Below are 27500 nucleotides of genomic sequence, written 5' to 3'. Positions count from 1 at the left end.
GGTTCCTGCCTTGTGCCCTGTGTTGGCTGGGATTGGCTCCAGCAGACCCCCGTGACCCTGTATTCGGATTCAGCGGGTTAGAAAACGGATGGATATATTCTTGGATCCTAGAATAATAAATCATTAAAACCATTATAAATGTAGTAAGTTGTATGAACATATGATGCCACATAATGTTGAACTTTATTGCCAAATGTACACAGTACATTGTCTCCAGCATGCTAGTAATTCAAGAGAAACTAAAAAAATATGCAACTAATAAAAAGGATTCCACTGAACATAGATTAGACTACTTCCTATGCATATTGTATTACGGCAGTGCACCCAAATTAAAATGCCTGTGCTTTAAATCATACTGTTATCTTTTGTTACATATATGGTGGTATTCTGTCAATTTCATATTACTAACATACATTAACTGTCAAATTTATTTTCAGAATTGAATATGTAACCCACGTGACCCTGTAGTTAGGATATAGCAGGTTGGATAATGGATGGATAAATATGTAAACAACTAATTCTCTAAATACATTTCAGAGTCATTCTGAACAAATACTCTTGCATAATGCATTTAAGATCTTTTCTTCCTTAATGTTATAAAAAAAACTGACACATATGGTACCTAGTCTCACTTGGTTGACAACTTCACGGTGACAAATGAAACAATTATTGTTCAGCTACATCTCTGCAGGTTTTGACTGCATGTATGCACATACTAATAAGCAGGGAATATGACTTAAATCATAGTTTTTAATGCCAAAAGAAATCTGTGAAACCTAACTTCTAAAACATTAACTTGAAAAGCACAAAAGACATAAAAACTTACCTTTTGACAACAATTTTCTGAACTTCTGGGTAGTTGCTAGCTGCTGTTCAGGGTCTTCTGAAAAAAGCATTTCTACCATTTCTCTTGTGATTACACCCTCCTGAACACAAAATATATAAATGAAATTTAATCCACTAAAGCAGTCATAGAAGATCAGCACTGACAAAGGAAAAACACAAATTTTCTACTATTCTACAGGCAAAAAATGACACAAACATTTCATTTAAAGAATAAAACTCCGGAATGACACTTCTGTACTAACGGGCCCTATGACAAAAAAAGTGTTGGTTTGTGAAATCATCAATTGCTAATTTCATTTCTCTCTCTATGAATGATCAGTGAAGATGTTACAAGTATCATGGTGTAAGGGAAATACACAGCATGGAGGATACAAGTGCCCTGAGAAGAAACACACTAAGCTGGTAGAGGCACATTAAATCAAATGCAGGGGCTGGCCAGGAAGAAAGGAGCACTATTTTGAGGAAGTAAAATTTTGGTTTACATTTTGTTTTTCACCTATGTGTTCATTATCCTTTGTGTTGATGGTTGTATCTGTAATTCGTTGGACTAAGTAGCATGCCATTTCAATTATCTGTGTTTTGAAGATAAAACTTGAAATCCAAGGGCACCCTTAAATTCCCTTGCAACTCCTCATCAGCATTTTGTTTTGCAAATGTGTGGATCAACACCGGCAGCAGGCAGCCAGTTATCCCATCCCCCCCACTGACACAGAATTACTAGTACACAAAGTTCTCCCAACTAAAATCTGTTTATCTGGGTGTGAGATGCCTTGAATTGTATTGGATTAATAATATATCATTATTTGGAACACATACATTTCATGCGTGTTGCGGGTCTACAACAATCTGTGTAAATGTAGGATAACAGAAATTGTGAGGCAAGAAATGTTGAACACATGGCAAAAACAGAAGCTTTTTTCATGTTCTAATAATAATTGGCAAAATGCTGATGCAAAGTGTATAATGTGGGAAGACTAGAGTCCAAATATCAAACAAACACTTTTACCAAAGACACAGATATAACAAAACAAGTGCGCTTTTTCCAAGAATTTAACCAAAGTAAAAGAAATTGGGATAGGGTACGACACACACATCCACATACAGTGGGATGCAAAAGTTTGGGCAACCTTGTTAATAGTCATTATTTTCCTGTATAAATCTTTGGTTGTTACGATAAAAAATGTCAGTTAAATATATCATATAGGAGACACACACAGTGATATTTGAGAAGTGAAATGAAGTTTATTGGATTTACAGAAAGTGTGCAATAATTGTTCAAACAAAATCAGGCAGGTGCATAAATTTGGGCACCGTTGTCATTTTATTGATTCCAAAACTTTTAGAACTAATTATTGGAAATCAAATTGGCTTGGTAAGCTCAGTGACCCCTGACCTACATACATAGGTGAATCCTATAATGAGAAAGAGTATTTAAGGGGTTCAATTGTAAGTTTCTGTCCTCCTTTAATTTTCTTTGAAGAGTAGCAACATGGGGGTCACAAAACAACTCTCAAATGACCTGAAGACAAAGATTGTTCACAATCATGGTTTAGGGGAAGGATACAGAAAGCTGTCCCAGAGATTTAAGCTGTCTGTTTCCATACTTAGGAACATATTGAGGAAATGGAAGACCACAGGCTCAGTTCAAGTTAAGGCTCAAAGTGGCAGACCAAGAAAGATTTCGGATAGACAGAAGTGACGAATGGTGAGAACAGTCAGATTCAACCCTCAGACCAGCACCAAAGACCTACAACATCATCTTGCAGCAGATACAGTCACTGTGCATCGTTCAACCATTCGGCGCACTTTACACAAGGAGATGCTGTATGCGAGAGTGATGCAGAGGAAGCCCTTTCTCCGCCCACAGCACAAACAGAGCCGCTTGAGGCATGCTCAAGCACATTTGGACAGGCCAGCTTCATTTTGGAATAAGGTGCTGTGGACTGATGAAACTAAAATTGAGTTATTTGGGCATAACAAGGAGCGTTATGCATGGAGGAAAAAGAACACAGCATTCCAAGAAAAACACCTCCTACCTACAGTAAAATATGGTGGTGGTTCCATCATGCTTGGGGCTGTGTGGCCAGTGCAGGGACTGGGAATCTTGTCAAAGTTGAGGGTGCATGGATTCCACTCAGTATCAGCAGATTCTGGAGACCAATGTCCAGGAATCAGTGACAAAGCTGAAGATGCGCCGGGGCTGGATCTTTCAAAAAGACAACGACCCGAAACACTGGTCAAAATACAATAAGGCATTCATGCAGAGGAACAAGTACAACGTTCTGGAATGGCCATCTCAGTCCCCAGACCTGAATATAATTGAAAATCTGTGGTGTGAGTTAAAGAGAGCTGTCCATGCTCGGAAGCCATCAAACCTGAATGAACTAGAGATATTTTGTAAAGAGGAATGGTCCAAAATACCTTCAACCACAATCCAGACTCTCATTGGAACCTACAGGAAGCGTTTAGAGGCTGTAATTTCTGCAAAAGGCGGATCTACTAAATATTGATTTCATTTCTTTTTTGTGGTGCCCAAATTTATGCACCTGCCTGATTTTGTTTGAACAATTATTGCACACTTTCTGTAAATCCAATAAACTTCATTTCACTTCTCAAATATCACTGTGTGTGTCTCCTATATGATATATTTAACTGACATTTTTTATCGTAACAACCAACGATTTATACAGGAAAATAATGACTATTAACAAGGTTGCCCAAACTTTTGCATCCCACTGTACATGTCTGCTTGGCTGATGTAGAGGTAATAACTGCCGTCTTAAAATTGAAATGTGGTGGGTTCGATCCAAGGGCTTTCATACATTAACTGTTTTGACTAGTGAGATGCTATTTATTATTATTATAAAATAAACACATTCAATGTATTTGAGTCTGCAACAGCCGGTGTAAATTTATGGTACACTGTAAAAAATAAATCTTGCATGTGTGAAAAATAATAATTAAAAATAGCTAACTATATGCAAAATAATCATTACCTTAATTAATAAAAATGGGTTTTACCCTTTTTCTTAATTATTTTAATTCTAATTAAATAAAAAAATTCTGAATAGTGTTAACTTATTATTTTTCTTAAAATGTAAACATTTTTTATAACTTATTCTAAGTAAAAAAAAAATATACTGTGAATTGAACACATTTAAGTTAAGTTAAATTTAATGACAGGGCACTTCCTCTCAACTCAAAATGTAATGACATGGCACTTCCTGTAACATTGATTTCTTGGTCTTTACAACAACGCATTCAGCTGTAACGCTTATCCATAATAAGAGCTATTTTACTACAAATGTGTAAGTATAAAGCATATTAATTCCGTAATGAATAAGTAAAATTTCATCTCATATAGTTACAGATGTAAGCATTTGTTGTTTTCACGAAAACTTTCCCTTCATGTGGGAAACATGGCGGGCAAGGTAGCATCTTTCTAACAACTTACCTCGTTGGTTTGCTTTAAAAAGCAAGCACATTTCTCGGATAGTTACGCATGCTAATATGTTTTTTTTTTTTATCGTTTAAAACTTTTAATTTACACAGAAAAAGAAAATGACACTTTGAGATAAGTTTGAGAACGATATGCAATTTGTCCTAAACTACGACCTGTAAACAACATATAAAGACGTTTGCCTTACCGTCACGGTATTATTTGACCTCTTATTTAGTGTTCTACATAGGCCATGTATTTTCTGGTTAATTTTTAACACTGATTTATTTAGCGATGTTTGATTTCCTATGTTCTATTATTTTATTTCAGGATTTTCGCTATCGCATACTGAAAAGTAGTGAAAAGGCGGCCATTCATTTAAGAGGACATGTTGGCGTAAATGCAGGAAGTGTTTGAAGAGCGGTGCCTGCTGCAGGATTTCACGCTTTCACTCTCTGTTTCCTTCCCGTTTACCACTCCTTCCTGGGACATTATTTGATTAAGATATACTTTTTGAAGAAAGTTTAAAAAAAGAAAAGACAATTTTCATTGACATTTGAATGTCAGTAATTCAGTAAAAATTATCCTCAGACATTTGATTTAATTTTCCTTTGAAAATATAACTCCGTTGTTGTGACTATCTCTGTATGTTCAAATAAATAAAGTTATGGATTTTTAGCATGTATTTGTTAAGTCATTACTGTCCAGCGTTGCATACTCACTTTTTTTGAGTACTTTAATTCAAATGAAAATCGGAGTAAAACTAAACCATTTTTGCCACTACTTATATTTAATCAAACTCATTTATTTTAGGTAAATTTGAGTTAATTAATAAATTAAGTTTACTCAATAGTGCAGTATATTAAATCTACTCAAAAATATTGCTTGTAATTTGTTGCCTTATTTTTTTAAGTAATTTTAACGCAGTATTTTTTACAGTGTACTCGTAAAAGTGTTTTGTTTCATTATTCATTTTTATTGTCTCAGTCACATTTGCGCTCTCCCCAATTTGACACTGCTAGTTTTCAAATAAAGATGTGCTATAACAGAGGTGAACTCAGATGAGGATGAGGGTTCTACATCAGAGATAGAGAACAGAAACCCTCCCGACAAGAGACATCCACTCACATATAAGAATACAGCTGCAACAGGCGTAAAGGCGAAAGATGGCACCGTTTGTATGCAGCAAGACGTCAGGCATCATCCTACCAGTGCATCTGCCACATGCATTTTATTTCAACGAAACAACAAGGCTTACAGAGCTTGCCAAGGTATTGTGAAAAGTCCGGTTTGTGATTATGTTTTGTGATGGTCTTAATATAAAAAAACATTTATATGTTACTTAAATAAAAACTGGACTGAATGTTATTTACCTTGATTTATTTACTTATCTTCCTACAGTGTAAAGTCACAAGTAGACTGCAGAGCTTGCTGTGTTTTATCGAAACGGGCATATTTGCAAAGTACATGTGTAATGCTACTTCAGTACACAAGTGACTTTAGCTGCAGGTGGAAGCTCCTGTCTCACTTTACGCAACTAAATATTACAGTTCTGCCTTTGTCAAGAAACGGCTCCATAAGCTTTATGACCTTAGTCTCGGAAAGTCTCTCCCATGGGACGACTGGGATATTTTCCTGAATAAGGAGTGGCACTGCACATGCACTTTGTCAGCATGCTCTGTACTGTTGATCCCAAGTATTTAAACTCCCCTACCTTTGCCAACTCTACTCCCTTGATCCTCAGCATTCCTCTCATTCACACACATGTATTCTGTCTTCTTCCTACTTACCTTCATTCCTCTCCTCTATTGAGCACATCTCCACTTATGCAGGGTATCCTCGAATTACTCCCTATTCTCACTACAGATCACAATGTCATCTGCAAACAAAATAGCCCATGGGGACTCCTGTCTACTGCGGTGGGTTGGCACCCTGCCCGGGATTGGTTCCTGCCTTGTGCCCTGTGTTCGCTGGGATTGGCTACAGCAGACCCCCGTGACCCTGTGTTCGGATTCAGCGGGTTGGAAAATGGATGAATGGACTCCTGTCTAATCTCATCTGTCTACCTGTCCATCACCATTGCAAATAAGAAAGGGCTCAGAGCGAATTCCTTATGTAATCCATCCTCTACCTTAAATGCATCTGTCACTCCAACTGCAGACCTCACCACTGTCACACTTCCCTCTTACATATCCCGTACCACTCTAGGCACCCTGTCAAATGTTTTCTCCAAGTCCACAAAGACACAAGGCAACTCCTTCTAGGCTTCTCAATTTACATCATAAGAGCAAACACTGCATCTTAGTGCTCTTTCCCGGCAAGGTACTACCATACTGCTGCTCACTAATCATCACCTCCCTTCTTATATAGCTTCCAGTACTCTTTTCTATAACGTTATGCTGAGGCTCACAAATTTTATCCCTCTGCAGTTACTATAGTTCTGCACATCACCTTTAGTCTTAAAAATCAGTACCAGCACACTTCTCCACTCAGAGGCATCCTTTCACTTTCCAAGACAGCATTATACAATCTGGTTAAAAACGCCACTGCCATCTCTCCTAAACACCTCAATGCTTCCACAGGTATGTTATCTGGACCAACAGCCTTTCCATTCTTCATCCTCTTCATAGCTGTCCTTACTTCTTCCTTGCTAATCAATTCCACTTTCTGATTACTATCTCCCCATCACCCAACTTTTTCTCTCTCATTCATCAGGCTCTCAAAGTACTCTTTCCATCTGCTCAACACACTCTCCTCAATTGTGAGTATGTTTTCATCTTTATCCTTTTTGACCCATACCTGCTGCATCTTTCCCAGCTCGGTCCCTCTGTCTAGCCAATCGGTACAGGTCCTGTTCTCCCTCCTTACCTCCCACCCTCTCATACAACTCATTATACGTCTTTTCTTTAGCTTTCACCACCTCTCTCTTCACCTTACACCTTATCTCCTTGTACTTGTGTCTACTTTATGCATCTCTCTGACTAACCCACTGAACAACCTCTTCCTCTGTATACTCTCCTGTACTTTCCAATTCCACCACCAGGTTCTTTTATACTCCTTCGGTGTCAATGTCACACCAAGCACCCTTCTAGCTTTCACCCTTACTACTTCTGCTGTAGTTGCCCAGCTATTTAGTAACTATTCACTGCTACCCAGTGTCTGTCTTACTTCCTCCCTGAACTCAACCTTATAGTCTTCCTTTAACAACGTCCACCATTTAATCCTTGGCTCTACCCTCACTCTCCTCCTCTTCTAGATATCCAACGTCATCCTACTGAATGCCATTCTATGCTGCCTAACTATGCTTCCCCTATCACCACTTTACAGTCTCCAATCTCCTTCAGACAGACATTTCTGCATAGTATATAAGCTACCTGTATGCATCTTCCTCCACACTTGTACATCACCCTGTGTTCCTCCCTTTTCTTAAAATACATATTCACAACAGCAATGTCCATCCTTTTAGCAACATCTACTATCTGACCTTCTGCATTCCTCTCCTTGACACTATACCTACCTTGAACTTTCCAGCTCCATAATCATCGCTCTGTCTGTCGCACTTCCTGACATATATGAATTCCTGCTTTTGTGATTTTGTTGATGGTCACAGCAGAACAATTTTACAGGGAAGTTTATTGTTTTGAATTTAAACAGCTAATTAGTAGGAATTATGGGTATAAAAATAATTTCTTCTTTGTGGCATCCTGTAAAAATAGTAGCTTCAATCGGATTTGAATGTGACTCTTTGAGCAGTATGTATGATTAGAAAGTTCTGAAGGATTTAGATGAAAAGCAAAATACAAATTGAAACATGCCTAGAGTATGGAAACAACAGTTCACTTTAAAGAATGTGGGGAACTATAACTGTAACCAGTAAGAAGTGAAGTAAACCCCAAATAAACTTACAAAATTGAAAATGATGGAAAGCCAAACCAAAGTGCAGCAAACTGCAAACCTAACCTTGCAATGGACACTACATACATTTAACACAACAGTAGCAATCCAGCTGAACTAAACTCTACTTCAAATGTGGGTCTCCACATCTCAAACTTTATTGCCAGTCATATGGCTACCTGGGGTGCAGGGACGTAGTACTATTTTTATTATTAGATGTTTACTATTTCTGTTTATTTCATTCACTCAAGCTTTTGTCTTCATGTTTGTCATTTGAATGTTTACAACACTGAATCATGTTTTACTTTAACAAACAGAAATAATATTTAAAGACTACACATTTTATGTGGCCAGTGCAATGAATTGAACATTTTTAAATTTTGAGGTTGTTTTGTAAATGTATTGTGACCTGTAGTATACCACAGAAGATGACACATGAGTGGCTAATCTAAACAGCCAACAGAGGAACCTTTTATAACAGAGTGAAACTCAAAACAGGAGAGAAGTATTTTAGAACAGACAAAAAGAATACATTATGATGATATTATTATGTTAAAATTAACTCTGATCTGGCTGTGGAAGACCACTTAAGCGAGAGTTTAAACGAACCAAGGGATAAAGTCAGTCAAAGGTTGTCTTGTATCCGATGATACCACATCCTTCTGTACTTCTCTCACAATCCCTTTTTGCTTCTAGCAAAAAAAAAAAATAAATAAAAAAACAAAAAACCTATGCTTACAGCCAAAGCATCCAGTCTCAGGCTTTACAATGCATTAACTCACTATGTCTTAACTTTAGCTTCACTAAGCTTTCTACCTTCTACTACTTTCCACTATCACTCTCCGTGGGGCATATAACATTTTTCTTTCTTGTCCAGGACACTTCCCCTTTTTAACTGTTCTGTTCACCCAATTAGCCAGTGCTGCTCTGTATGTGCCCTGTTCATTTCACTCGCTCACGGCCTTAATTTGCATAAACCAAAAAGCCTACCAAACAGTGGAGTGGTATGGTTTCTCTCTCGGCTTTGTCAAAGCAAAAAAAAAAAAATAAGGGTGAGCTAATTTTCTCTTTTCTGTAATGTAACCACAATTCAAATGATTTTCTACAAATGATTTTGGGATATATTAAGTTTTTTTTGTTTTAAACTGTATACATTCAATTTTCACTTACATGTTGATATACTGAAATATCCTTTCTTAGGAGATACCTATTGCCAAAAATTAACAATCCTGACTTATTCTGGATAAGTCAGTGAACTTTACATTTTATATATCTACTAGCAAAATACTCGCGCTTCGCAGCGGAGAAGTAGTGTGTTAAAGAAGTAATGAAAAAGAAAAGGAAACATTTTGAAAATAACGTAACATGATTGTCAATATACAGTAATTGTTTTGTGAGTGTTATGAGTGTTGTTGTCATCAAGGATTTGATTGTCATTATTTCTTTCAATCAGGTTCGTATGTGTAGGATGTGTTGTGTTGTGTTGTGTTCAAGTTACATTCCGTGTTTGTCAATCGTTGTAAAGGATAACAGGTTTCATTCTTCGATTCGTTTCTTACTGCATCAATAAACAGCTCGTCTTCCTCTTTATCTGAGACGTGACACACTGCATGCACGGGTTTTTTTTACACTGTCTTCCTTTAGCGGGACATTGACTTTTTCCACCGTGTGCTTTGTTTCCGCAGTAGCTGCACTTATGAATATGCTTGTATGTATCAGACGCTTCATATTTTTTTGCTGCCTTCTCAATTGTGTAATTCGGTTTTTGTTCAGCACTCTTTGGAACTGTAGCTTTTTGTCTGTGCACTGCGTCATTTCACGTGAGCCGCTCGGTGTACATGCATGGAAGGTTTCCAGCTGTGCTGGTGCCATCTCGTGCGATTTCCACGGCTGTATTTAATGTTAGCTAAGACCCGGCACTTAAAAGTTTCTCTCGCAGTTTCGCCGAGTTTGTGCCAAACACCACCAAGACCATCTCATCTTACTCTGCATAAGCAGAGTCCTTCACCCGTGAATATTTAGCGGCAGTGTTTCTATTGGATTGCCGCTGACGGACGGCCTTATATAGGCAGGCACTAAATTACATTGAGCAGAAGTCTATTATAGTATATGGACGAAAAAAATAGGTTCCACTTATGTCCAATATGCGTAGAATTTCGAAATGAAACCTGCCCAACTTTTGTAAGCAAGCTGTAAGGAATGAGCCTGCCAAATTTCAGCCTTCTACCTACACGGGAAGTTGGAGAATTAGTAATGAGTGAGTGAGTGATTGAGTGAGGGGCTTTGCCTTTTATTAGTATAGATTCTATAAGTTCAACTTAATAAAAGGAAAAGTGCCTGTATCTGTCTGTGTATCTGGGTGTCCAATGCGGTTGCTGTGTCTCTGTTAAATGCCATTTGGTAAGGAATGAATAACAGCAGTGCTAATGTTTGTGATGCGTCAGCTGCTGGAATGAAAAATAAAATGCATTTTATTATTACATACACTAATAAAAATACATTACAAAAATGTTAGAATTTAAACATTAATGCTTAATACAAATAAAAGAGAGTAACTGCTGGGTGGACAGAAATCAGGTATACATCTTAATAACAGGATAAGTGTATGTGCGTGTGTCTCCCCATTAGGTTGCTAGGGTTAGGAAGAAAAAAAGAATAAATCTGCAAAACATGTAGAATGGTCAAAAAATAAAAATAAATTAAAATACCAAATAAGAATATTGACCTTGTCACTCAACAGCAGGGCTAATTTTAACAATACATTTTGATTTAGTTTTAGTCTTCCAACTAAATTGCATTTTAGTTTTAGTTACATCTCAGGTCATTTAATCATTGTTAGTTTTAGCCAACAAAAAATAAATAAATAGTAGTCGAGATAAAGTAAATCGGTTTTAACTGACTAAAAGTAAAAGTTAATTAGTCAATAGTCAAAATCAGATGGGTATTTTGCTTAACATATGAATATGCACAGAGTATACTATTACCTCTAAACTATTATACTAGCACTAGACATTAAGCCCGTTAAAATAACGGGCACTAGAACTGTAGTGCATAAACATTTGTATGAACAGTCTATATTAAATAGCAAGGGACCTTGTATGTGGCTGTAATATGTGTCACTGTATTGTGTGCCTTTAAGTTTTCTCTCTCAGTAATACTGGTTTGTATTTCCATAAAATGCCTGTAATTTTGTCTGACAGTAATACAGTGGAACCTCGGTTCACGACCATAATTCGTTCCAAAACTCTGGTTGTAACCCGATTTGGTCGGGATCCGAAGTAATTTCCCCCATAGGATTGTACGTAAATACAATTAATCCGTTCCAGACCGTATGAACTGTATGTAAATATATAAGTTTTTAAGCACAAATATAGTTAACTATACCATAGAAATCACAGCATAATAGTAAACTAAATGTAAAAAAATTGAACAACACTAAGAAAACCTTGAACAACAGAGAAAACTAACACTGCAAGAATTTGCGCTATAGCCTTATGACCCACCAGCAACTGAAAAGTACTGCTTAAAATTACTCTAAAAATAAAAATTTCAAGCATTATTAAATCTGTACTGTTGATTTAGCAAATTCTAAAATAATTTGATAGTTACATTTAAAGAAACCCTTAAAAGCTGCTTTTGTAACAAAATACTTTTAAAATCTAGCCTGTCATAGAATCACTCTGTTAGGTTTGCAACATTTGCTATTTTGAGATTTATATTTACATCCTTAGCTTGTAAAACTCGCTAAAGAACATTTAACAAATGAGTAAAATTGTTTTACATTAATCCAATATTTCAGAACTCTTGTAAAGGAGCCTTTCCTTTGCTTTGCTGTTTCTAATGTCTGTCAAAACGAGTGATCAGAGTTTATTGCTTAGCTGTGTGCAAATCCATAAACACAAAAGTTACCTGTAGTCAATTAATCACATCTGAAAGACTGCAGAAACGTACAATTCTAATATCCTAAGTGCTTTTACTAATTTCTTCATATTTAAGGGGTTGTGCTCATAAACATTAGTCTGCTCTCAAAAAACCAAACAAACAACACTTATTTAGTGTTTGTAGATTTGTATTCAGCAATGACATGTACATATCATTAATTGGGGGATGCGTTTCAAGCACTGAAATTCTAAATACATTTTATGTTAGTACTAGCAAACAGAGAAGTTCATTTCACCTACATAAAACCTAAACAGCAACTTCTTTTAAAATTTGCCTTAATTTTTAATTGCTACGATGTCAATGCCACTGTGCAACCCTGAACTGCATCCACCAGTTATAAAATGGATGAATACGCTGACGAATATATGTAATTGTGGTCATTAAAATCAAACAATGTATGCAAAGCTTCTGTTCCTTTATCACGATTGTGTAGGACACTGTATTAAAAGTGATTAATACCCTCGTAATTTCTTCTGCTTTAACAAATGCGTGATGTTACAAGTTAAAACAGTTAAAACTCACATACTAAGGCTGAGCCCTCTCAAAGCTGTACAAATCTGTTTCTTAAGTAACTCGGAAAAGGATAAAACTGGCAATAAAATCCTCTGTGTGCCTGGTTTGTTTTTTTAAATTATTTATTAATAGGTACATTTTCCCCAATGGCATTTGTCACATTAGTATTGGCAGGATGAATGAGAGCCACAGGTAACGAACGGTATTGGCATTGGGCAAGTTGCCACTGAGATATCATTACATACCTTGGCATGAATCTCAGGATGGTGCACCTCTAGAAGCCTCTCAGTTTTGTGATGTTTTTTTCTGCAAGCTTCATTCCACATGGCTGACACTAGTTTTTATTTTTATAAGTGTTGTAATTAAAGTTGGTCCATATGACCTTTAATGACCTCCTGGGCACAGCCATCAGCAGTGTGTCTGTTTGCAGAGAGAGTGTTGACCTTGTTGAGAGGTTTACTTACCTGGGAGAGCGGATTGGGGGGGGTCATGAGATTGCTGGAAAGGGGTGTGTGGCGCTCCCGATATCTATGCAAAAGGACGAAGGTCCAAGTCTTTAAGAGTCCTGGTTATTCCTGTCTTGCTATATGGTTAATGAGATATGGACGCTATCCAGTGACCTGAGACAAAGACTGGACTCCTTTGGTACTGCGTCTCTCCGGAAAATCCTTGGCTACCGTTGATTTGACTTTGTGTCGAATGAGTGGTTGCTCATGGAGTCCCAAATGAGGCACATTACCTGCACTGTGAGGGAGCATCAGTTACAGCACTACGGCCATGTGGCGCATTTCCCCGAGGGTGATCCAGCTCGTAAGATCCTCATTGTCGGGGACCCGAGAGGTAGGACCAGCCCAAGGGGTCACCCACGTAACACCTGGCTGCGGCAGATAGAGGGTAATTTCCAGGTGGTGGAACTGGAACCGCATGTCTGCCTGGGGGGTTGTAAACTGGGATCCTGAGTTGTTTCGTCGTGTAGTGGGTGCGGCAATGCACTGTACCACTGCATGCTCCCCAACTTGACTTGACTTATGACTGACTTTTTTTTTTTCAACCAATCATGTTGACTGTCGTAGATAAGTGCAGTGAAGCAGCATTCTGGCTGACGTAATGATTTCATGATGGCGCCCAACCCAGTGTTATCCAATTATAAATGTGCATACAAGTTTTTAAAACTGAACCACTACATTCATGCTCAGCATTTTTAGGTGGACTGTATAGTGTGTTAGTGATGTGTAAAGAGCTTCACATCACTCTTTGTGCAGTAGTCTGTTTGCAACATTTCTGTTTTGTTTAGTTTTTTGTCAACAATGTTTTTAAAAGCATTCGTCTTAGTTTTCTTCATTAAAGGTGCATTTTTATTTAGTTTTTGTTCTGTTTTCGGTCGTTGACAAGTATTTTTCATCTTCGTTTTTATGAACAAAATTAACACCGGGCAACAGCAAAATGGTAGTGACATTCTTGCACAGGCTCAGGCCACATGAATTAGATTTATCAGTCATTAGGACTATAACTTTGCATGGGGAGCAATGTATGAGTGGAAAATAATGATGAATCAATTCACACTTCAGGAAATCAAAGTCCTAATACAGCTAGATTCAAGTTTGGTAAAATAGGTCATTGAGAAAACTTGTTACTTCAGCAGTACAAGATTTCTGGAAAAAGTTCACCATTAAAGACACAATTTTTAATGTTGCTGAAGCCTGGAATGAGCTGCTTGTTAAAAGAGGTTGGAATAAGTTATGGCCCTTTTCAGATTCAACAGAAAATTAACCAAATTCTGATTCAATTAAAAGTGAGACCAAAATGTTGAAACTGTGTTCAAAAGTTCCAGGTTGTGAAAACATTTCATTAGAGGAAGAGAACAACTGGTTGCAAACTAACAAAACGGACGCTGGTTGTGAAATACTGGAGGATAATGAACTAATTAAAAATGCAACTGCCATAGACTCTGAATCCGAAGAAGAGAAAAGTTTGCTACTGACAGAACATCAAAAATAATCAGTCACGGTGAAGCTGAAATGATGCTGTCAAAGAGTATAGATTGGGTTGAGGTGCAAGAGGCATCACAGGTACAGTCGGTTTATGACCAAAAAGCTCACCAAACTCTTGCATCTGTTCATGACCACAAACTCTGTACACGAACAAGCCAGTTTCCCTTTCGGTTTGTGCGCACTGATGACTTCCACACGTGTTCAGTCTCTCCCAGTGCAGAGAGAGAGAGAGAGAGACGGCTGGACGCATAAGGCTTGTTTTTAAAGAGACAGATGCGAGCATTGTTTTAACCTTGTATTTAATGAAGACTTTTTTCTATTGGATTTTAACCTCCACTTCTGTTTACAGCGATCGGCTCGTAGCATGCATTGTTGCAATGTTACTTTTCTTGGTGGTTTATCCTGTACTTAAAACTCATTTAAAAAAATGTTTTTTACCGAGCGGTTCGTAGCGCTACAGCGCAAATTCTTGCAGTGTTAGTTTTCTCTGTTGTTCAAGGTTTTCTCAGTGTTATTCAATGTTTTTACATTTAGTTTACTATTACGCTGTGCATTCTATGGTATTATTAACTATATGAGTGCTTAAAAATCTTTAAATATATTTACATACAGTTCGTACGGTCTGGAATGGATTAATTGTATTTACATACAATGAACCGAGATTCCACTGCATTACTCTTACGCAAAATCTGAAGCATTGCTTCAAAAAAAGTTCATTGAATGTCTCACCAATATGTTATTGTGTCGTGGCTGCAACTGAGTGAGGTTCCTTCTGTGTGGGAGCAGTACGGAACAGGGTGAAATTTTTTAAAAGCATACAGGAGTTATCTTAAAAAGACAAGGCCCTAAATAAAAAATAAAAATGAATTCTTGATAAAAGTGATATTGGTAGTGAACGTCTAATGGTTTCAACCTTAAATGCACACTTTATAGCTTAAACCACCTCTGGTTCTACTTCTCTTTGTTTAACTAAATATTCCTAAAACAGAGAATCAGCTAATGAATGAAACTCTGTATATTATCTCACTGAAATACAATTATAGCATATGGAGATCTATAATGTGTTATGTTAGGATCAGCAAACACATCATACATGGCAAACTGCATTTCATTTGATTGTTTAAATTTAAAGTCTTCTGAGAATGCTAAGTTGCATTTTCCAAGCCGGGGGTTCCTAATGAAATATTAGCCTTTAAGTTAAAGAAAGTGGTATAATGAACTGAAAAACAAGAAACTGGAGAAGTTGTCCAGTAAACAAACAGCAAGAAAAGCTACTTTAATGAATTCAGACCTTTTTTTTGTTTGTTAAATTAAAACAGACACTGCTTGACTACGATGTCCTAAACAAACCAGAAGGAATTGGAAACATGGAAAACACTCAGATAGGGAGAGATCAGGCAGACCCAAAGACACAACCCTATCAGAAGACAAGTTTCCGAGGGTCACCAGTTTGTGTGATAGACTCCTTACAGCACAACACCTTCAAGAATAGCTTAACAGTGGTTGAAAAAAGCAAGTCTCATTTTCTACTGTGACAAGGGAGACATTGTGCTGCAGGCTTGACAATGCGAATAGTAGTAAGAAAGTCATTTGTTAAAGGACAAAATAGGGCCTCGAAAAACTGGCTGTGGACTAAAGCAGACTGGAAAATAATTAGTGCAGTTTAATTACCTTGTCTTAAATAACACATCTTAAAGATAACATTTTCAAATAATGCCAAAAGATTTAACAGTATATTCTTTTAAATGAGTTTGCACATTGTTCAGCATATTCCCATTTAACAACTGAAACAACAGGGGGTTAAAAAACTTGAGTTAAGCAGTTAAATTATTCCTAAAAACTATGCACTATTTTTATTTTAAACAAATAATAGGATAAGTCTTGTTGAAGAATTTAGCAAACAGTCCAGTCTGAAATATTTAATGCTACTGACTAATAACGTGCTGAATACAGAGGTCTTCGCCTTACAGCCTGTCATACCCTTTTGATATCTCCTAGTCTTCTTACAATTTTTAATGGTCCAATAAACATACCCTTCACACTACCGGTAGTTTGAAATTTATCAAACCACTTTAAAATTGCATTATGAGAAGGAATCGTTCCTTTCCGAGACATGTTAAACTTAATACAAAATCACAGATTTAGAACACAGGTATTCGTAATGGTGATCACATGATGAAGCTCCAACCAGCTGACCATGGCCACTTAAACAGCATAGCACATACAATATTCAAACAACACTATATAATCTTCTCCAAAACTATTGGAATGGTAAGGTCAATTCACTTGTTTTTGATATACACCAAAGACATTTAGATTTAAGCTCAAAAGTAGAATTTGAGACTCAGAGTTCTAAATTCCAGCTTTTATTTCAAGGTACGTTAAACAATAGAGAAGATAGCACTTTTTGCAGAAAACCAACCAACATTTTTTAGGCAAAAGTATAGAAACATAGTCTTAAAAAAGTTGGCACACTGTGTAAAATGTAAATAAAAACAATGCAATGATTTGCAAATTCCATAAACCTATATTTTATTTACAATAGAACACAGAAAACATATCAAATGTTTAAACTGAAAAATGTACCATTTTAAGAAAAGAATAAAGTCATTTTGAATTTGATGTCAGCAACACATCTCAAAAAAGTTGGGGCAGCCTTTTGTTGCCCCGTCCTAACTTTGAGACATGTTACTGCCATGGAATTCAAAATGAGCTAATATTTTTAATGAAATAGTAAAATGTCTCACTTTCAACATTTGATGTTTACGAGATTGTAAATCACTGCATTCTGTTCTTATTTAAATTTTACACAGCATCCCAACTTTTTTAGTATTGGGGTCGTATACATGTATACACAATACCAGGATAACGTTAGTAACCCAGTTAAGGCAGAAACTAGCTTTCTTAGAAATCCACCTTTACATTTGCAAGTAATGTCCTGGTGTTCTTTGGCAAAATGCTTCATCATCATCACCAGCCTCTATGAATCTGAAAACAAGCATGAAGACTGTGATAATTTTTGTGTATTTTATGAATATGTTAGTCCTTCATGTGAAGTGAATAACATTAATACCCTTTTCACATTCTTGCCCTAAGCCCCCAAAGATTCATGGTATAAAAACTGAATGCTGCATCACCTAATCACACTGTTTTAACATGCTGTATCTATAACAAATACCGGTCAAATTCCATTAAAACGAATATCTTTACAACAAAATTTTCTTTACAACAAAGTATTTTTATGGTTCTGACAGTTTCCCCACATGACAGAGTCTATAGGAAAAAAATGTTGCTAGTGAATTCAGAATTTCACCATTGACACTGTCAACTTCTTTAAAGACCGAGCAAAAAAATAAGAAAAAGCCTCAGTGCCCACGTATGTGAACTGCTACATTTGAAGACATAGAAAAAAAAAACAGTTTTTATGTGGTTCAGAGATGCTCATTCAAGAAAAATTCCTATTAGTGTGCCACTCATTAAATAAAAAGCAAAATCACTATTGTGAGGTTTCTAAACTCTTTTGGGACCTCTCCCCTAGGGCTGTTCGATATAACGATATATATCGGATGACAATATGAAAACGTCTATCGCTGCACATTACGCTATCGTTTGTTTCGTGGTGTCGCAAAATAAACTGTTTACGGCAATATTTTTTTCATTGTTTTGATGGCCACCACGTGGATGCAGACACACTAGCATGGCTGATGAAGACGAGGCAACACCAGGTAGCTCCACACAGAAGGACCTTGTTCCTAAACGAGGGGCTACCTCTGTAGTATGGAGATGGTTTGGATTTGAAGAGTCTGACACGGACCAGAAAACGGTACTGTGCAAATTATGCTGCAAACCGATCGCTACCACAGACTCCAACACGACAAACCTCTTCTACCACCTCCGCAAAAAGCACGTGAGCGAGCATGCAGAGAGTTTACAAATGAGAGGCAGGCCACGTAGGATATTACAGTTGTAAAGGCACTATTTAAACGAGCATGTTAAAAGCTTGGAAGATTAATTGCTACCAAAACAATTTGCTTAAGGCATAATTTTCCCTGCAGCGTTTGCTGTCAGCGTTACTCTTGTTAAAATTACGTTTATGCCACAACTGCATTAACGGCAAATCTCCGTTAACGAGTTACCGCGGATCGCCCCGTGTTTGGGGCTGGGCGGCATCAACACGTTAGCGCCGTCCAGTCCACGCGGGCGATCAGCTGTAACTCATTAACGGAGATTTGCCACACTACGATGTGCAAATTAACATTTTACTAGAATGTAGCCTAAAAATATTATATTTAATATTATATATTTAATATATTTTTGTTGTAAGCCTTATTGCTGCTACAGTTTGAAGTACAATGTTTACATTTGGTTTTGACAGTTAATGTTAGACTTGTATTTATTTTGTTTAAAGGGTTTATTGGCCTTATATAGTTTAGTTGTTAGTGCTTTGATCCTTTTATATTTAATATATGTTGTGAGAGTTATTGCTGCTACAGTTCACATTTTGTTTATGTCAGGCATTTTATATAGCAGTATTTTATATTGGGCCTTTAGTAATTTGTTTTTGAAAAGTGTTTTATATTTGATACATTAACATTTTATGTTTACATTCTAAGTCAAACATTTGCTCAAATGTTCTAAATAAAAGAACAGAAATAATTACAAGTTGAGTACTTCTCATTTTTGATTTTTTTAATTTAAATGAAAAAAAGTGGTGATTATATAAACTATTCACTGAATACAAAGAAAATGTACTATATCGTGATATCGGGATATGAAATGAAATATCGGGATATAAGATTTTGGTCACATCGCACAGCCCTACTCTCCCCCCAAAGTGCGATCACCACATCTGTGGAAGACTGTTTATCCATTGCTGGGGCAAAAGCAGGCTCACAGCACTCTGCTGCAGCTTGCCACCGAAGCAACTCCGAAAAGATCTCGGTGGGTGATGCAAGGAACATTGTAAATGCTGAATAAAGCTGGTTTTGCTAAAGTACTGAGACTCAGCCTTGTGTTTTGGGGTGCAAGACAGAGGACTTATAGCGCAACCAACTTTTTGTATTTGTTTCCGCAGCGCCCTGCTGTAGTGGAGCTGTCCCGGCAACGGACAAACGATCTTCCACAGACGAGGCAATTGTGCTCCGAGACACACTTCGGCATGTGGTCCCTTTGGGTGGAGGTCCCAAAAAAGTTGAAGAAAAGGATGATTCAGCTTCTGATTTATAACTGTGCTGCCCCACAACTTGCTTCCATATTTAGATAATGTTCGCGCTGAATTTGATTTGGGTATCATTTTCACCCTGAAAGTGTATTATCGCCAGGAAATAATGAGAAAAATTCTTGTCAGCATAACTTGTAGGCAGGAGAAGATTAAAATTAACGTGAAAGCTATTGAAATGATTGCAAACACCTGGACACAAGTTAAAGAAAGCACTGTAGTGACAAATACAGAATCTCATTACTACGAAATATTCATTACAACAAAATATTTTTAGGTCCCTGGCACTTCGATGTAATGGAAATTGACATGTAGCTAGATTAAAACTAAACTAATACTTTATTAATTTGGTTGCTAATGGACTGCACACAGTACAATCTTCTGCTTGGTTGCGCAAATGAGCTCTGCGAAGGGGCAGTAAACCAGTATGTTAGCTTCTCGTCTTACACCTAGTGCTCCTACCATAATAACTAAAGAGGCATTTTTACTGCAATGAAAGAAGTACTGCATTAGGCTAATCGTTACTTTAAAAAGTAATTGGACTCCTTAATGCATTCAACATTTTACGTGTTAACCTAAGGCTGTCTTCATGCAATATGTTCAGCCTATAAATAAATTTATTGATTTCTGAAATACTGACAAAGATTATTTCAACCAGGAGCAGGAATAATGCGATTGCCTGAGCACTTTCCCCAGGGAAATTATCTTGTGGCTGGTAAATGTGTGAAATGCTAAGCAAGCAACCAGAGTGGAATAGACATGCACAGACAACAAAATCTTTAACTTTCATGGATAAATAACCAAGGTATTCGCAGAGAATTCTACACCTGTTAAGCAGGTTTCTCAGAGAACAAATTACCTGATTTCTCCCACTGGAATAAGTTTACATGCATTTTAGAAACCAAGTTTCTGTGAATAAAGCACATATAAACACACTCACTGACATCACCAAATAGCTGATTTCTTCTTTTTTTATGCTCTTCCAGGCTATTACTGCAGCCTCTTTAAGCTGTTTTGCAGGCTTCCATCTCCTCTTCAATAGTCTAAAACCGTCCACTTTTTGTCCCTGATGAAGTCTTTTGTTGAGCTGGCAGTGTGTCTGGTATCTTTGTCTTGTTGCAAGATGAAGCTTCTCCCATATAGTTTGGAAACATTTCTCTGTAAATTGGCAGACAAACTGTTTCTGTAGACTACTGAATTCATTATCCTATCTACCATCTTGACTTGCATCATGAATAAAAATTAGTGAATCTTTTTCATAAGCATTTGTGCAAGCCCTAGCCATGAAACTTCCTTCACTGTGTTTGACCATTTCCATCATTTTGATGGTGATTTAATTCTGGTCTCATCAGATCAAAAAACTTGGTCCCAGAACCTTGAGGCTCATACCTGTACTTTTGTATATTATAATTTGTTTTCTGGTTTATATTAATGATGAGTGATTTGCATCTTGTGGTAAGGCCACTAGACGCTGTGTGCATAATTACTAGGCAAATTGCATTTTTGAGGATTCATTTTAATATGGAACAAATACAGTGCTCTATCAGTCAGTCCAAAATGTAAATAAATCTGGAACCTGGACCTTTTTTTTACAAATGAAATGCGAGTGTAAACATTTTTAGGGGAACACATGTGTGCACAATTACTAGGCAACTATTAGTGTGCAGAATTATTATGCAACTAAAGAAAAATGAAAATTTTCCGATCTCACTTGTTTATTTTCATCTGACATTTCAAAAAAAAGAGAGACCAATACAGCCACCCTTCTTTTCAAGAACAGTCATAAGCCTTCCATTCATGGAGTCTGACTGTTTCTTGATCTGTTGGCAATCAACCTTTTGTGCAGCAGCAACCACAGCCCCTAATACATTGTTTAGAGAGGTGTACCGTTTTCCTTCCCTGTAAATCTCTTGTTTAAGAAAGTCCCACAAGCTCTCAATAGGGATTAGCTCAGGTAAGGAAGGGGGCCATGTCATTATTCTTTCATCTTTAAGGTCTTTACTGACTAGCCATCCAGTGCAGTACTTCAACGCATGCAAGGGAGCATTGTCCTGCATAAAAAAATCATGGTCTTCTTGAGAGATGCAGACTTTTTCCTGTACCACTGCTTGAAGAAAGTGTCTTCTAAAAACTGGTAGTAGATTTGGGAGTTGATTTTGAGTATCTTCAAACCGAAGAGGTCCAACTAGCTCATCATTAATAATACCAGCCCATACTAGGACCCTACCCCCACCTTGCTAGCATCTTAGTCGAATTGGAGCTCTGTGCCCGCTACTGATCCAGCTATGGGCCCATCCATCTGGTCTGTCAAGAGTCACTCTCATCTCATCAATCCACAAAACCTTTGAAAAATCTGTGTTCAGATATTTTTTTTATATTTCAACGTAAGTGTCTTGTTCAGAGGTGGTTGGGTTTAAGCCTTGTTTACCTTGGCCATGTCTCTGAGCACTGAACACCTTGTACTTCTGGGAACTCCAGGTAGGTTGCAGTTCTGGAATATGACTGCACTGGAGGATAATGGGTTCCTAGTCGCTTCACATTTGATTCTACTCAAATCTGTGGCAGTTAATTTGCACCTTTATTTCTCAACACGTTTTTTGCAATCAACTACTTGCAACAAAAAGTTTGATGGTTCTATGATCACGGCTCAATATCTTAGCTATTTCAAGAGTGTTTCATTCCTCTGAAAGGCTTTTTACTTTTCAAAGTGTAATAAGAATATAAGTTTAATGTCACTGTGCTCTGTACAAAAAATTACTTTATAAATCCACTCACATGTATAGGCCAGGCCAAAGTTAGGACACAGGAGATCTCAGCATTTAGAACTGCTAGGCAAGCATTTAAAGAGAGAAGATACCACTACAAAAATGGGCATTGTACTATTTCTATATGTTAGAAATGAAATGGAATCCTATCCTTCCCTTGCTTGGAACCTAAGTAAGGACTGGCACGTGGAGAAACCAGCATATAAGACTTAGACAGCAGCCAAATACCTCAAAGCCGACGGACAGATGGGCGACATCGTCATCTGTCCTGAAAACCCTTCCAGCGCAGCGACGGAAAATGGCAGACTATATACATCGAGATCCCATCTTGATAAAAGTATTGTCTTGTTATATATACCTTCCTCCATCTGTAATGCCGTGTAAATCGTCAATAAAGAAAGCTAAGTTATTTTCTTATTTATTTTATGGGAGGGATATAACCTTTTAATATCATGCTCTCACCTAAAGGATTATTAGGAACACCTGTTCAATTTCTCATTAATGCAATTATCTAATCAACCAATCACATGGCAGTTGCTTCAATGCATTTAGTGGTGTGGTACTGGTCAAGACTATCTCCTAAACGCCAAACTGAATGTCAGAATGGGAAAGAAAGGTGATTTAAGCAATTTTGAGCGTGGCATGGTTGTTGGTGCCACAAGGGCCAGTCTGAGTATTTCACAATCTGCTCAGTTACTGTGATTTTCACGCACAACCATTTCTAGGGTTTACAAAGAATGGTGTGCAAAGGGAAAAACATCCAGTATGCGGCAGTCCTGTGGGCTGTTGATGCTCGAGGTCAGAGGAGAATGGGCTGACTGATTCAAGCTGATAGAAGAGCAACTTTGACTGAAATAACCACTCGTCACAACCGAGGTATGCAGCAAAGCATTTGTGAAGCCACAACACGCACAACCTTGAGGCGGATGGGCTACAACAGCAGAAGACCCCACCGGGTACCACTCATCTCTACTACAAATAGGAAAGAGAGACTACAATTTGCACGAGCTCACCAAAATTGGACAGTTGAAGACTGGAAAAATGTTGCCTAGTCTGACGAGTCTCGATTTCTGTTGAGACATTCAAATGGCAGAGTCAGAATTTGGCGTAAACAGAATGAGAACATGGATCCATCATGCCTTGTTACCACTGTGCAGGCTAGTGGTGGTGGTGTAATGGTGTGGGGGATGTTTTCTTGGCACACTTTAGGCCTCTTAGGGTCAATTGGGCATCGTTTAAATGCCACGGGCTAACTGAGCATTGTTTCTGACCATGTACCCATCCTTTGATGGCTACTTCCAGCAGGACAATGCACCATGTCACAAAGCTCGAATCATTTCAAACTGGTTTCTTGAACATGACAATGAGTTCACTGTACTAAAATGGCCCCCACAGTCACCAGATCTTAACCCAATAGAGCATCTTTGGGTTGTGGTGGAACGGGAGCTTCGTGCCCTGGATGTGCATCCCACAAATCTCCATCAACTGCAAGATGCTATCCTATCAATATGGGCCACCATTTCTAAAGAATGCTTTCAGCACCTTGTTGAATCAATGCCACGTAGAATTAAGGCAGTTCTGAAGGCGAAAGGGGGTCAAACACCGTATTAGTATGGTGTTCCTAATAATCCTTTCAGTGAGTGTATCTATATAGTTTTTTGCCACAATTACAAAAGAACTTATTCCAACTAGGGAGCTAGCAACCCCTAGAGGAACACAGACACAGTTAAATCTCGTTTTGGCCCATTTTCCCTGAGGAAAACAAGCTGCCTAATAATTAGGCCACACACTTCATAGATAGATAGATAGATAGATAGATAGATATTAGGGCCTTTTTGTAACTACTAAATGGCCCATTTGTAACCTACAGGGAACATTTGTGCCTCTGGTAGGGACATTTTGTAACTTTAAGGCACATTTGTACCACAGCGCAGGGAACATTTGTAACTTGTAGGGCCTTTTTGTAACACAAGTCAGGCTCTTAAGTAACAAGCCAAAAAAAGGGTAATTTTGTAACACAATTGGCACTTTTGTAACACAAAAAGGTGACTTTTTAAAAAATATTTTTCGATTTATATTTGTTTTAAACATTAATCTTAACCTTAGTAGGTTCCTGGTTTTAGCACATTGTTTGTTGAAAGGCTATAGCACCATAATACTTCATGCTGGATACACTACACTTTAAATACACAGATAGATGTGAAATTTTTTTTTAACTATACAGACATATTTAACTTTTATATTGAGTCATTAATGTCACTCCTGCACCCTCTCCTTTTTTCCTATTCTCTTCACTGCCAAGATAAGATGAGGTGGACTGTTAGGCCGAGCTCTAATCCTGATGGATTGTTGTTCAGGTCTTGATGTCTGATACATGAGCTAAGATGTGAGGCTTCAAGTTTTAAAAGTCAGTGTGTTGTGCTGGTAAATTCCATGTTGTATTTGTGTATTTTTGTGATCGAGGGCACACCTGCAAACATCCTGAAGTCACACAAAGACAGGGCTGATTAGGCTGACTTGGTGTATTTCTGCTTTTTAAAAATGTTGTTGCTTAAGTAATTTCAATTTGCACTAAAGGTAAATTTTGCTTCCCCTCTGAGGCTTGCAGGAAGATGAAATTTCAAGAAAGACAAATTGGTCAGGAGGATTAGGACACTACAGAAAATATTAATAATGATTAACAATCTTGTAGTTTTATATGGAAAAAAAGGAAATCAAAGGCCTAGTAAATTAATGTGAGTTTTATAAAAAGTAAAAGAATTAATATTAGGAATCCTAGCAATAACGACTGATTGCTAACAAAGTATGAAGGTTTTCTTATTAATGCACAGTGACATGTCAGTGGCCTAACACAATTCTAATTTGTGTCTCGAGTTGTTTCTGCTCCTCTCTAAAGCCCACCACACGACCACTGAGACTGCTTTATGTATGCAACACTCCACTGGGACTAAGACTAAATAGTTTTAAATGCAAAAAAGTGAATTCAAACTTTAATGGAGACAATCCTTGTGCAAATGTGGCCAGCACCTGGTTATATTAAGTTATTGATTAATACAACTTACTGAAAACTAGTGGGATTTTTGAATTTCTTTTATTCTTCCCTGTAATGTGTGCTCAGGGTGCCTTGAGTTACAAAGGCCAGCTGGTCAGTGGTGGTCATCAGTTGTGCTGACCTTTCTTTTCCTTGTGCTTTGACTGGTGCTGTACACCCAAAACATCTAGAAGTGCAATCACAGAATGTCAGGCAATGACTAATTCTGTTTAAAAATGCAGAAGAGTATTTATAAGTTTTGAAATCCTTAAAATATTATATTTAAACTTTAATAAACTATGCTTAAAAATGGCAACATAAGGGAGAATAGTAACTGTATTATTACAGTATAAGGCAAAGACCACCATGTTATCATGCAAACTTCATTTTCACAAACTAGTTTAAGTCAAATTTGTAAAACTGAAATTTCAAATAAAACTCTCCATTCACTAAACGTTTGTTTTTTTTAGTAAAATAATGTATATTTTATAATGAAATAGTCCATATCAGACTAAAGCAGATGTTTTATACACTCCATCAAACAATGTAATCACAAACAAAATAACAGAGAACAAATAATACAAAAACATAATTCAGGAAAAAATATTTTTATTGAACAAAATATTACAACTACAAATGTTAGTGTAGTTTTTTTATTAAACAAAACAATTGTCATAATAATTAAATATTTAATTCATAATGCAATAATGAATCAGTGAAATAAACATTTTCAAAATAACAGTAACAAACTCTGACCAAATATGAAAGCCATACATTCAGTTGACAGCTTGTGATTCTGAGGTACTCCAGGTTTGGTTTTTCTGCATTCAGATTTAACTCGTCAGAATGTGAGTGATCTGAAACGTCTCTGCCATCTCCCCTCCTTCAGGGCAGCTGCCTAAAGCTTTCTTCACCATCTCTTCTACTATTGGGCCCACTGCCATGATGTGGTGGCACTTCTCCATTATTATACTGCCCCCTGAAGAACTGAAGTTCCCCTTTATGGTGTTGTACAAGAATACAGCAGCTATAAAATCAATTACATATATTGTTAATTTTCTGTTCTTTCCATTTCTTGACAAATTAAAGAATATGTGAAATTTTAATTTTTATTTTTTCATCTGCTCATTTACAAAACATGCTTATTCAAGTTTACAATAAGATATTGTATTCTTGTGGGTTACTTCATTGATTGTTTATCTGAATTTGACAGACCCTACTTGTGATAACATTCAGACCCCATTGCTGTATAAATCTCACAAAGCAATCATGTCATCCATCCATTTAACCATCCACTTTCTAAACCAGGACAAGGTTGCAGGTAGCAGGAGCCTCTCTCAGCAAGCAAGGACTAGAGGCAGGAACAGCATCAGTTCAGTTTACATGGTGAACACACACACACACACCAGGACCAGTCTAGTATTGGCAAATACACACAACCTGCATGTCTTTGGATTGTGGGGGAGAAGCACCTGGGGAAACCCATACAGACACAGGGAGAACATGCAGACTCCACGCAGGGAGGACCTGCAAAGAGAATTCTGGTCTCCTTACTGCAAGAAAGCCACACTGCCACTGTGGTACTGAGCCGAACCATCATGCCATCCAGAAGGGTTAAAGAAAATGCACAAAATATGTTAGTATGGAAAAGCATGAATTACAATAAAGTAGAATCCTCAAATTAAATGCATATTTTAGAAAAATTGTTCAACTATAGAAAGAAAAATGGAAAAAACTTCTGATTGTTTCTATGCTCAAGATTTATATCAGAAGCTCTTTCATATTTCACTGGTGTGTCATATGCCTTTTCTGTAAGGCTATATTAGCTGCAATTCCTCAGCACCACTAAGCTATTTAATTA

General features: G+C 37.3%; 1 protein-coding gene across 1 annotated transcript in view; it reads right to left on the bottom strand.

Annotated features, from left to right (window-relative positions):
* Positions 1-27500, bottom strand: part of LOC120518113 (importin subunit alpha-7) — a 313398-nt gene that overhangs the window by 188098 nt on the left and 97800 nt on the right. The window contains exon 4 of the mRNA XM_039740716.1: positions 827-926. Within this exon, the coding sequence (XP_039596650.1) occupies positions 827-926 (100 nt within the window). The remainder of the gene's footprint in view (positions 1-826; positions 927-27500) is intronic.

This window comes from Polypterus senegalus, chromosome 17, assembly GCF_016835505.1.
Source record: "Polypterus senegalus isolate Bchr_013 chromosome 17, ASM1683550v1, whole genome shotgun sequence".
NCBI classification, from domain to species: Eukaryota; Metazoa; Chordata; class Cladistia; order Polypteriformes; family Polypteridae; genus Polypterus; species Polypterus senegalus.
This window is presented reverse-complemented; position numbering and strand designations above follow the sequence as displayed.